Below are 13,724 nucleotides of genomic sequence, written 5' to 3'. Positions count from 1 at the left end.
ATCCATGTTCATTCACTGATATCTATGTGTTAAAATTGTTAAATATGAAACGGTGTCGTCACGCCATCTAGCCGAGGATAGGCTAAAGGTGTGTGCGGCGTCTATTCGAGAATGACTTTTACTTGAATTCCGAGGCACGTTTTTTCCTTAGACTTTATTCGTCTTATACGAAGTTACATATGTCTTTGGTGATATTCATCATGACCTTGAACTGCGGCGTGTCGCCCAGACAGCAGTAGGACTTCTTCGCCTTCCACCACCGCGAGGGGGAGGGCCTGGTAGTCAAGTTTTTATTTAAGACCAACAAAGGATCACAAAGGTATTAGTAAGGTGTTACCTGCTCAGTGATATTCATCATGACCTTGAACTGCGGCGTGTCGCCCAGACAGTAGTAGGACTTCTTCCCCTTCCACCACCGCGAGGGGGAGGGCCTGGTAGTCAAGTCTTTATTTAAGACCAACAAAGGATCACAAAGGTAAGGTAAGGTGCTACCTGCTCAGTGATATTCATCATGACCTTGAACTGCGGCGTGTCGCCCAGACAGTAGTAGGACTTCTTCGCCTTCCACCAACGGGAGGGGGAGGGCCTGGTAGTCAAGTCTTCTAAGTAGAAGGACCGGAGGTAGTGGTCGGCCGGCTGGCGGAGAAACCCGTTGAAACGGTATTGGAAGGTGCCGATGTTAGGCATGTCCTCGAAGTAGGCTGTTCGATACCTGTAAAAACACATTTTACTTTATACACTGAAATAAATGTTATATACTAAGAAAAAGTGACGAAGGCCTCCAGTGCTGGAACCTGGGGGCTGGAATCGATCCAGCGTCCTCTGCTATCGCGGCAGATGCCTGTGCCATTCGGCCACCGGACCACAGCGGCATAGGTCGAATTTTTCCAAGTATATGCACTTCTTACTGAAGGCTTATGGCGCCCCCTGGCCATCCCTAAGGTAGAACAGTATGGTTCGGACCTTCTGACTGGATCATCTCAGGTGATACCGAGCTAGCGAGAGAGCCACCCTACCTGCCTGTCGATTCCAGCCTGGGGCACTGGAGGCGTTGGTCACTTTTTCTTAGTATATGACATTTCTTTCAGTTTATAATTTATATAGTAGTGTTTCTACTTGAAATAAAAACAAATTAAAATATTTACTGAAAATAATTTAATTTGTACTAATACTTCTCATAGTACATTTTACTTTGTTGAAAATTGGTGTTTAATTCGCGTGTAAGTGGCGAAAAATTACTTTTTAAAGTCTAGTGCATAAATTAAAATCTTCTATTACGACCCTTATTGATTTATCAATAAAGTCTTACAGGAGCATTCCACGGGCTGTCCCGTACATTTTATTTCCTGTGTTGCGACTTTTTTTTCGACATTTAAAGCAGGCGATTATTTTTCTGTGCATATTTTTGACCATTTGTCATAGAAAAGGAAACTCTATACCTGCAAATCTTCAGAAAATTCGCGTTTGTACGGGACAAACGGTAGACAATTTCATGGAACCGACCGACGCGTTCCCAAGAACTCATTAGGTACAGTCGCCATCAGATATATCGGAGCGGCCAAGGTGCTCACAAATATCGGAACACGCCTCTATTGTCAGGGCGTTAGAGCGCGTGTTCAGATATTGTGAACACCTTGGCCGCTCCGATATATCTGATGGCGACTGTACCTTTTTTTTTCATTTCGAAGGTGGTTACCAATTTTTGACAAGGTTTGACCAGGCACTCACCCGTCCTGCTTCAACTTGTAGAATATGAAAGGGAAGGAGTCCAGGCTGCCGTTGTTGTGCTTGCTCTTTCTAACGTCTGGTAGCTCTAGCTCGTTCTTTCCCGTGAGGATCGGGAACAGGGCCGCCGGCGTCCCGTCTCCCAAGACGTTGTATCTATAATGTAACGCGTAGGTTATTAATTAGAAACGGATGAATTAATATTTTAGGCCTAGGCAATAGGGAGTATTACTGCAATGTTCTGCCGCCAGAGTGCAGCACTAATTTGTAAACCATATAGAGTAACTTATATTACTAGGCCTTAAACAGTTTTTTGACAAGTTTTCACTATGACGTTGATGCACCAAAGCGGTTTGCTTACAGGTGGCCTACCGCGAAACGCGAAAATCGAAATTTCTTTATCTGCCTCTCTATCGATCGAATAACCAAGAGTGATAGAGAAGCAGAAACCGAACTTTCGATTGTCGTGTTTCACGGTAGGCCATGTGATTGACCTAGTGACGCATGGTGTCAATGAGGCTTGTTTACTGTACGTGCTAGTGGTGCCACCTACGCAGAGCTTTGCCTAATATTCCCTATTGTATTCAAAGGACTGTAGTCTTTAAGATGCATTCGTTTTTAGAATTTGACATACAATGATCCGTACATTATGCGGTAAGTCTTGGTTGTCATACCAAAGTGCTTGGTCGTAGAAAAAGTATTGTATGTTTAACTGAGTCAAAAAATAGACGTGGCGTCTTTATTAACAATTTTCGGCTTCGCCTCAAATTGTTACTCACGCCACTTGCGTTTTTTGGCCTCTCTTAAACAACGGTTGCGTAAATAGTTATTTGTTTCTCGGGGCAAAGTTGTTGTTTAACCGCTCGTGCTAATATTGATACCCGAGCAAGCGAAAGATTCCAAAATTGGTGGTTCAAAAAATGGAATCTTGATCGTTGCGAGGGTTAAACAAAATTTGCGCCCGAGTGACATACAAAATTTTTCATACAAACATTGTTATTAAATAATTATGATCCAAAATCATCATGTAAAAGTCAATTGTACCAGCAAACATAAGAAAAAACTCAAAAGTTGCATTTGATTTGCCTCACATGTGAATAAAATGCAACTTTGCTATCAGTTTTTGAAGTGCAAAGTAAGCCTTTCCGAGCTGGTGTGGTGAAAATGTTATTACTCACCCCTCCATAACAGTATATCCCAGATCCTTCAACAACTGCCAACTCTTCTTCATCCGTCTGATGAAGCCATTTCTGGCCGTCGTGTCGAAGCCGAATATGACCACGTTGAAGGAATCCTCTCGCCCCGGGGGGGAGGGGAGCGGCGGGACGGGGCGGAAGCCAAGAGTGTTGCCAGACCAATCCGCTTCATTGTTACTGAAAAAAAAGAAGAAACGTATAACACTTTACACTCTCGCGTTTTGTACCAGCTGTGGTCACGGAAAGACTGACATTTGCTGGGACGTCAGTCTTTCCGTGACCACAGCTGGTGCAACTAAGCTGAAACGTCGGAATTGAAGGTAAAAACAATGAAAGTATATCGCGGTAGACCCGTTTGTGTAATTAAATAAAAAGGAAACGTTTAAAGAGCCCCTTGACTTGAGACAGATGCGATATCTGGTCAGCAATTACAACAAAAAAAAAAGAAAAAAAACTTGGCATGGAATTGGATGGATAGTATGGATACATTAAGTTTCGGACCCGGAGAAGGACATGGATTACATATAAGTATAGAGAAACATATCACTACATATTATAAAACCTTAGAGCATTTAATAACTGGAGTGGCCATTAAGAGCTTACCCCTCTGCCGAAAAACTTGCACAATTGTGCAAACTTTTGTATGGACTGACATGGCTATTTGTACGTGACGTACAAATCATGTAGAAATAGCAATACATTTGACGTCCCCTCCCCCGCAAAAATCGGCAGACTGTTTCGTAAAGAAAATGACAGCGATGACATCTCCAGTTGCTAAATGCTCTAAGTATAAAACAAAGTCCTCGCCGCGTCTGTCTGTCTGTATGTATGTTCGTGATAAACTCAAAAACCAGTGGACGGATTTTCACGCGGTTTTCACGTATCAATAGAGGAAGGTTTAGGTGTGCCCCCCCCTCAAAGTCCTAATTCAGCTTGGTGGCTATTTCAACCACGTCGGCTATTTGGGTTTTGGAGCGTAGTGCGTGTGTGTGTATGTGTGTGTGTGTGTGTGTGTGTGTGTGTGCGCGTGTGCGCGCGTGTGCGTGCGTGCGTGCGTGTGTGTGCGCGCGTGTGTGTGTTCCAAGTCCAACTATGAAAAAAAATACTCACTCATCTCTCCTCCTCCCAACACAAGAGACTTTAACATGGTCACTCTCCTTCAACTCATACACCTCATCTCCCCCCACTAGAGTAGGGGGGCCGATGGTATATTTCACATCAGTATGATACAAGATGTCTCTGTATGTACACTTTATGTCTTTATGGTGGTCTTTTACAGCGTCTATCACTCGGCATTTTGAGTGCTGAAACATAAAAATTGTAGATTGTGTCACAAGGGAGCAAAATGATATATTTACGACGAGGGCGTACATTTAATCCTAAATGAAGCAAAGGATTCTATAATATATAGAGTCCAGAGAGTAGCCGTAGTGAGGAATTCAGGTGTGTTACGTCCATGATGAAAATAATTTTCCACGCCTCCTATTCGGAAAAAAGTTTTTCTTCCCTGCGATGAGGGATCAAAGTAACACTTTTTTTTTAATGTTTTTGCCCATTATTATTTTAGCTTAAATAATCTGTTTAAGCATCATAATTTCCTCATAGGAGATGTGAAAAGCAGTATGTGTCACACGGTATCAAAATTATTCCATCTTGGGCGTTAACACTTGAATCCCTCATTACGCTCAGGATTCTACTTTAGAATCCCTCACTACGTTCCGGATTTTATTGTAGAATCCATCGCTTCATTCAGGATTCAATGTACGCCCTTGACGGAAATATAATTATCATTTTGATCCCTAGTAACACAAACTCCTATTGCTACCATGTGACACATAGGTACTGTTTTTCACATCACCTAATATTGCCTCATAATGAGACAATTATGATGCTCAAAAATATTATAATAAAATAATAAATAATAATTCAACCTATGTACGTCCCACTGCTGGGCACAGGCCTCCTCTCAAGCGCCAGAGGGCTTGGGCTATAGTCCCCACGCTAGCCCAATGCGGATTGTAACTTCACATACATCTTTGAATTTCTTCGCAGATGTATGCAGGTTTCCTCACGATGTTTTCCTTCACCGAAAAGCTAGTGATAAATATCAAATGATATTTCGTACATAAGTTCCAAAAAACTCATTGGTACGAGCCGGGGTTGGTATTGGTACCCGCGACCTCCGGATTGCAAGTCGCACGCTCTTACCGCTAGGCCACCAGCGCTTGCCACTTGCTTGCGCTTAATCAATGTAATCTAAATGAAGCTCCACTTTACGGAGCAAAACATGTAGAAAAAACCGGAAAGTGCGAGTAGGGCTCGCCCACCGAGGGTTCCGTACTTTTTAGTATTTGTTGTTATAGCGGCAATAGAAATACATCATCTGTGAAAGTTTCAACTGCCTAGCTATCACGGTTCATGAGATACAGCCTGATGACAGACAGACAGACGGACAGTGGAGTCTTAGTAATAGGGTCCCGTTTTTACCCTTTGAGTACGGAACCCTAAACATGAATATAAGTACATGACTTTACAATAGAAGATTGTTGAGTGCTACGTGGTAGTGCTGAGTTTGGCGAAAAAATATGTGTAATGGATAGCAGTGAATTTTACAAGCTTTTATTTAGTTTCACCTGACCGTTGTCTGTCTGTCTGTCTGTAATCAAATCTTGCAAGTCAAATTTGATCCACTTCCCGCTTTCCGATTGAGCTGAAATTTTGCATGCATGTATAAATCGGAATGCAATATTATGGTACCATCGAGCTGATCTGATGATGGAGAAAGGGGGTGGCCATAGGAACTCTGTGATGAAACAACGCAACCTAATTGTGTTAGGGGTTTTTAGAATTGTCTCGATGAGTATTAGTTGTCTGTCGTAAGAAAAGTACAGTCAGCGATAAAAGCTTGTACCAAAAATGAAACTTTTTCCAAAAACTTATTTATTGAGTATATAAATTAAAAAAAATGAAATGAAATGAATAAACTTACATAGCATTTGACCCAATCCTGCCCTCGGCACTTGATCTTCGGTAATTCCTTGTCGAACTGTGTGACCTCTCGAGAAAAAGGATCCAGCTTTGGTATCTCGCACCCCATGCCCTTATCCAGTTTCAAGGCTTCCTCTAACTTGTTCTCTATATATCTGAAAATATATAAAATAATACATTATAAGTGGGTCTCTATTGTTTCCCAAATAGTTTTAAGTCATAGTGTATTGTTTGTCCGAATTTCCGTTAGTCATAATTGTTTTTTCTCAGAAACGCGTAACTTTTCAGGATTGCCATAAAACAAACCTAACCTATCTATAGAATAACCTTACGAAGGTCCTGAAAAGTTAAGTTTTATTACTAAAGGGGCCCACCGATTAACAGTCCGCCGGACGGTATCGGCCTGTCAGTTAGAACAAAATTTTGACAGTTCCGAACAACTGACAGGCCGATACCGTCCGGCGGACTGTTAATCAGTGGGCCCCTTAACGATAATATGACAAACAATACATTATGACTTAAAAATTCATGGGAAACAAAGGGACCCCATAATAAGTATATACGTTTCCGGTCTACGCAATGGTGGATTAGTGGAAGCTCTGGTGGCCTAGCGGTAAGAGCGTGCGACTTTCAATTCGGAGGTCGCGGGTTCAAACCCCGGCTCGTACCAATGAGTTTTTCGGAACTTATGTACGAAATATCATTTGACATTTACCAGTTACGTTTCGGTGAAGGAAAACATCGTGAGGAAACCGGACTAATAAGGCCTAGTTTCCCCTCTGGGTTGGAAGGTCAGATGGCAGTCGCTTTCGTAAAAACTAGTCCCTATGCCAATTCATGGGATTAGTTGTCAAGCGGACCCCAGGCTCCCATGAGCCGTGGCAAAATGCCGGGATAACGCGGGGAAGCAGAAGGGCAATGGTTGATTAGTAGAAAATGCCTTAAGGCATTAAGTCGGAAATTGAACGTGCAATATAAAGAAATTTACGGTTTTCACCACACTGGCTGGTAAAGGCTCTCTTGATCATTCAAAAACTGATGAGAAAGTTGCATTTTATTCACATGTGAGGCCAATATGTGACTCGCTCTTATGGCTCTACAAATAAGATCGTGTCAGATATTTTTGCGCCCTTCTTTGTGTATGTGGTTTAAAATAAATTATTTTACACCATGCATGAAATAAAGCACCAGAAGATTAATAGAGAAACGTAGATAGCAGTTACTTTTAGATACAATTTCTATTTTTAAACCCATACAAAACTATAAAGAGTAGGTAATTTTGATTGTGACGTCACATGCTAGTGTTTCATATAAGTAATTTCCATAGTAGCAAAATTGCTTTGACGGTTCGAAAAAAGAAACTGATCTGACTAGTGGTCAAATACCCTATTCCCATTCCCATTTTACTAATTTTGTGTGTTTTTATGTTTTAATTTTAATATTAGCTGCATGTTTGTTTGTTGTTGTTGTTGTTCTTGTAGTTTTAAGTTATTTATAACATAATTCAAACACAATGTAAAATTGTTTTATGAATAAATGAATAAAGAATAAAGAATATCATATTATTGCAGGTGACTGTACTACTAAACGAAATTAATAACTAGCTTCTAAATACTAATCAACCCCATTAATGGTTTCTACCATAATTAATAGCATAGAGTAATATAAGTAAAAAAAGAGTGGTAACCGGTAACTCCATATATCAGTTTTCTTACCAAATCACGAGTTATTTCGTAGCCGACATCTAGCGTCAAGTAGCGGAATGTATCAATACTGCTAGTCGACAATAGATGTCGCAACGAACGAAAACTCTAATGTCTCTAATGCTAAACAATTTTCAACTATATTATAACCAGATTAACCGGAACTCTATTTTCAATTCAACTCCTTCTACTTATAATATGAGCAGTACATTTTTAGGGTTCCGTACCCAAAGGGTAAAACGGGACCCTATTATTAGGGTTCCGTACCCAAAGGGTAAAACGGGACCCTATTACTAAGACTTCGCTGTCCGTCCGTCCGTCCGTCCGTCCGTCCGTCCGTCCGTCCGTCCGTCTGTCACCAGGCTGTATCTCACGAACCGTGATAGCTAGACAGTTGAAATTTTCACAGATGATGTATTTCTGTTGCCGCTATAACAACAAATACTAAAAACAGAATAAAATAAAGATTTAAATGGGGCTCCCATACAACAAACGTGATTTTTGACCAAAGTTAAGCAACGTCGGGAGTGGTCAGTACTTGGATGGGTGACCGTTTTTTTTTTGCTTTTTTTTTGCATTATGGTACGGAACCCTTCGTGCGCGAGTCCGACTCGCACTTGCCCGGTTTTTCGTCAGTAGCCACACTTGTGACATCTGGTGTTAATTAGCGGTACTAATAAGTCCACTACTTGCCGTTAGATGTCGACTACGAACAAACTCGCGTTTTGGTAAGAAAGCTGATGTATGGAATGACCACTCTTTCTTTACTCATATTACTCTATGGTTACTAGTTATACTTCAAGAGAAGCGGTAAGCATCTAAAAAAATAAAATAATACTTACTCTATTATGGCGGCTCTGTAAACGAAATAAAAACAAAATATTAATTACTTCAAAATCACAAAACACAACAAATAGGTCATAACAAAATCACTGATAAATCGGAGTTGTACCGTCAGCAGCAGAAGTTGCTAAGCGGGCGAGGTGTTCAAAATGACCTTGACACGCTCTTATTCTCTTAGCAATAAAGTCGCGTCAAGATCATTTTGAACACCTCGCCCGCTTAGCAACTTCTGCTGCTGACGGTATGGCGACTAGGGAAAAAGTATTTTTTTTATCTCAAAAATATATTCAAATATTCGAATTATGCCTGCGAAAACATTTTTTCTTAAAATACCATAGAGTTGACCAAGATAACCCTGCAACGATCTTGACAGCCACAGACTGTGCAAGTCAAAAATTCGTAGAAGTTTGACATTTAAAATAACAGTTGCACAGTGTGGGCTATCAAAATCGCTGCAGACTTATCTTGGTCAACTCTACCGATGCCTTAAACGAGTCATCAGCGTTTTTGTTACACCTGTATAGCCCTACCACTTAATTCTGACGGTGGTCATTTTCTTGTAAAATATGGTTTATTTTGGAGCTAAATAATATACATATAAATAGATAGTACGGTAATTCACCAGTAAGTGGCCACCCTAAACTAAAAATGATTTCTATTCACCTATAAACAGAATTCATTTTAGTATAAGGTTTCAATAACTGGCCACCTTATACTAAAATGAATTCTGTTTATAGGTGAATATAATTCAGTTTTAGTTTACGGTGGCCAGTTACTAACATGTGGCCAGATACTGGCCAATTACCCTACAAGTTGAATTTTAACTGACTTGGGCACTGAAACATTTTATATTTACATTATATAAAGCAATAGCTAATAATTATAGTTTCTCTGCAACCGTTCGAGTTAAGCAGTAGACCTAATTGTTAAATAACAAAAATTAAATAATTGTAAAAATAATAATTATAAACTTCTATTATGCCACACAAAATTGAATAATTTTTAAAATCCACAACCAACTTTGCACTGTCTAAAATATTTAACAAAGTGAGGAGTGTCATTATAATATAAACATCATGTTTTCATAGCAATTTGACACTTTGACATTGAAAATGCAATGAAGTGATAACTTGGTCCGATTCTCTCTTCACCTGCAATAATATATGTGACGTTATCTATGAAAAGGGACCTTATTGTCCATGGCGCTTACGCTATTATTAACGATGCTCCGATATAAATACAATGCCGCGCGACGCTGTGCGGCGTAAGCGCCATCGACAATAAGGTCAATTTTCATAGATAATGCCCCATATTACTCTTCGAAGGCCGCAAAAATATGTGACGCGCAAGAGCGCGTAAGAATGGCTCTACAAATAAGATCGTGTCAGATATTATTGGGGCGCTAGTTGTGTAACATATCATTGCAGGTGACTCTAGTCTACATGTACAGTTAAGTGTGAAAATATGGATGCATAAATAACTTACTCAAAATAAAACGCTGGTGCCCTAGCGGTAAGAGCGTGCGACTTTCAATCCGGAGGTCGCGGGTTCAAACCCCGGCTCGTACCAATGAGTTTTTCGGAACTTATGTACGAAATATCATTTAATTTGCCAGTCGCTTTTCGGTGAAGGAAAACATCGTGAGAAAACTGGACTAATCCCAATAAGGCCTAGATTCCCCTCTGGGTTGGAAGGTCAGATGGCAGTCGCTTTCGTAAAAACTAGTGCTTACGTCAAATGATGGGATTAGTTGTCTAGGGGACCCCAGGCTCCCTGTGCCGTGGCAAAATGCCGGGATAACGCGAGGAAAAACAATAATTTACTCAAAAATATGTCCCATAGGTCTTAATTCGCTGACATAAGAGCTATGCGACATATTTTTGGATATGATGTGTGCACCCATATTTTTACACTTGACTGTACTTACATATTATTGCAAGTATCTGTACTAAAATAAATATTGTGTTTTAAGTTTTATTCAATTTGAATGGAATTTTCATTATTTAAACATGCAAAATATTTGCCATGCTAGCGAGCATGCTGTTATCAATGTAAATATCAAATACCTAGAAATCTAGATAATGGAACAAATAACACTATTCACTTGGTAATTACTATACTGTTTGCACACTCCGTATACTTAATATGTTAGTTACAATAGGTAAATTAAATTATTTTATGCAATACTTTAAATAATTAATACGAAAATAAAGGAAAAATACGACTAACTATACTCCGTCAAACTACTTACTTATTACTTTAAACTCTCGCGTTTTGTACACATATTTAATTACACAAACGGGTCTACCGCGATATAATTTCATTGTTTTTACCTTATATTCCGACGTTTTAGCTGAGTTGCACAAGCTGTGGTCACGGAAAGACTCAACAATGAAATTATATCGCGGTAGACCCGTTTGTGTCATTAAATATACTTACTTATTCACAAAATAGAAATACACGGCCGTCGTGAACGCTGCTCGCACTGTCAGTGCTTGAGAAAGGAGACCTAGGCTCTCCGAAACATGTCGCGCGAGTGACTACAAACAAGTGAGTCTAAACCGAAAAATTATTCAATGTTAGTATGTCTCACAACATTTTAAATTCGAAAATAGAAATGCTTTACTAAAACATTTTTTTTATATTTAGACGCAATATGAATATTAATATGAATACCTATGACTACACAATCTATTAAAATAACCTCTTCTCCTAGTCGGCTAAATAAACAGTCAAAAGTCAACAGTATAGTATACCCTACTAAATGATTCAGCCATCATCATCATTATTATCGAAGCTAAAATTAACCTTATGTAAGTTATGTAATTATGTATTCGCAATATGGTAAACAAGTCGGTGAAGCAGCGTGAAACACCGTATCATCCGTGAACCGTGAAACAAGATGACACGCTGATAAGGCCACTTCATTTCGACAATGTCAAAGATAATAGAGTGTATAGAGGCGGATTGTCAAAGTAAATTATGTAGCCATTGTAAATCTACTGCCATCTTTCGCACAAGACTAAAACTGTTAGAACGCCATTTGTCTTTGATCCTTATTCTTTCACAAATATTAATATTAACGCCATCTATAATCGGGTATAAGTCGAAATAGTTTAGACTAAAAAGTGAGTGACCACGGTTTTTAACAAGCTTTTATTAGGTCGACCTGTATGTAACTATGTAATGGAATCTAAGGTAACTAATTTAACTATCTTCCAAGGATCGTAGCGTCATGAAAATTGGCAGCTGTATGTAGTTCTGATGACAATACAATAATATGGTACTGTCGAACTGATCTGATGATGGAGACAGGAGGTGGCCATAGGAACTCTCGACCTGTATGTAACTAACTTGTAATTGAATCTAAGGTAACTAATTTAACCATCTTCCAAGGATCGTAGCGTCATGAAAATTGGCAGCTGTATGTAGTTCTGCTGACAATACAATAATATGGTACTGTCGACCTGATCTGATGATGGAGACAAGAGGTGGCCATAGGAACTCTAGGATGAAACAACGCAACCTAATTGTGTTAGGGGTTTTTAGAATTGTCTCGATGAGTTGTCTGTCGTAAGAAAAGTACAGTCAGCGATAAAAGCTTGTACCAAAAATGAAATTTTTGCCAAAAAGTTACTATATATTTAAGTATTGAAATATGCCATGCTCATGACCGGACATGCAGTAAAGCATGCATGTAAGCAACATGCAATTACCTGCTTTTCACATCTTTTGGTTCTTTAACCGCGCTGGGCTGGTCCCGTGATAGAACAAGCTTAGAAGGCAGTGGGCGAAGAGTGGTTACAGTAGGAGTACTTAGATCTACAGCTACACTACGGAAGGAACACAGAAATCATGCTAAAACACACACAAAACTACAAATGCTAGTGTTAAATAGAAGTGGCGAACATTTTACGTACGTAACATACAAAATAAAATAGTATTTATTTTATTAAAATTATTTTTAACGGGTCACTCACGTATTATTAAGTCGAATGGACGCTCGACATGTTCCGATCCACTTTCGACTTAAGATAGGTACGTGAGTGACCCGTTTAAAATATAATATGTTCGAGTCTCACGGGAGTTTTATAATTGGTTAAAATGGTATTTTGCATGTGATATTATTATTAATTCAGAGCGAGAATAGAGCAATTTTTTTATGTTTGATTTTCATGGGAGTTTCGCAAAAATTTATTAGTTATTTAAGAACGTCATTTTGGTGTATGTACGTTTGTCTGTCGCACGCCTTTTTCTTCTTAAACTTTAGAAGTGAACAGATAGTTGAAATATTGGACAGTATTAGAAAAAGATTTAGATTTTTAGCCACTACTACAAAAGTATTAAAAACAAAAGTGCCAACCAAAACCAGTAGCGAAAATTGTGCATGTAGTTTGTGCAACAAGAGAGCAAAGTTAGTTTTTGCTGCTGAATTTTAGTTCCTGGCAAGAAAAATACTATATCGAGAGTAGGACCCACTGTAAAAAAAAAAACTTTGGTCTCGTGTGGCACAGACAACTCCATTCGTATATAAAAAATATCTAATAACAAAGAGAATTTGAAATAGAGACTTACTGTCATGGTAAATTATGTAGCTATAGTACATTTACTGCCATCTTTCGACAGAAGATTAAAACTGTTAGAACGCCATTTGACTTTGATCATTATTTTCACCAGAGATATATATAACTCCGTATAAGATAAATAAAGTCTAAGAAAAAAACGTGCCTCGGACGGCCAAGGAAAATTCATTCTCGAATAGATGGAGCCATTACCTTTGGCCTATTCTCGGCTAGATGGCGTTAACGACACCGTTTGGTATTTAACAATTTTAACACATATCAGTGAAAGAACATGGGTCAGTATGGAACAATAAAAAATAAGAATCATTTATCCGTAAACATATTTTGATTATTTTATACATTTTCAATTTTATTTTAAGTTTTAATCGTGTGTCGATAGATGGCAGTAAATGTACCGTGACTACAAAATTGACAATGACAGGACCCCTCTATACTATCTATTCTCTTTGCTTTCACTGATATGTGTTAACTTGTTAAATATTAATATTAACGCCATCTACTCGAGAGAAGACTGAAGGTTATGGCGACATCGCTCGAAAAGATTGCACCATACCTTTGGCCTACAGTCGAGTAGATGGCGTTAATATTAATATTTAACAAGTTAACACATATCAGTGAAATAAGGATCAAAGTCAAATGGCGTTCTAACAGTTTTAATCTTCTGTCGAAAGATGGCAGTAAATTTA

At 39.0% G+C, this 13,724-nt stretch overlaps 1 protein-coding gene across 1 annotated transcript in view; it reads right to left on the bottom strand.

Annotated features, from left to right (window-relative positions):
- LOC134803432 (uncharacterized) overlaps positions 1 to 13,724 on the bottom strand; it is a 43,340-nt gene that overhangs the window by 15,683 nt on the left and 13,933 nt on the right. The window contains exons 3-8 of the mRNA XM_063776251.1: positions 8,455 to 8,469; positions 5,911 to 6,064; positions 4,032 to 4,225; positions 2,904 to 3,098; positions 1,729 to 1,881; positions 493 to 712 (exon numbers count right to left, since the gene is read on the bottom strand). Of these exons, the coding sequence (XP_063632321.1) occupies positions 493 to 712; positions 1,729 to 1,881; positions 2,904 to 3,098; positions 4,032 to 4,225; positions 5,911 to 6,064; positions 8,455 to 8,469 (931 nt within the window). The remainder of the gene's footprint in view (positions 1 to 492; positions 713 to 1,728; positions 1,882 to 2,903; positions 3,099 to 4,031; positions 4,226 to 5,910; positions 6,065 to 8,454; positions 8,470 to 13,724) is intronic.

This window comes from Cydia splendana, chromosome 26 (genome assembly GCF_910591565.1).
Source record: "Cydia splendana chromosome 26, ilCydSple1.2, whole genome shotgun sequence".
Taxonomy (NCBI): Eukaryota; Metazoa; Arthropoda; class Insecta; order Lepidoptera; family Tortricidae; genus Cydia; species Cydia splendana.
This window is presented reverse-complemented; position numbering and strand designations above follow the sequence as displayed.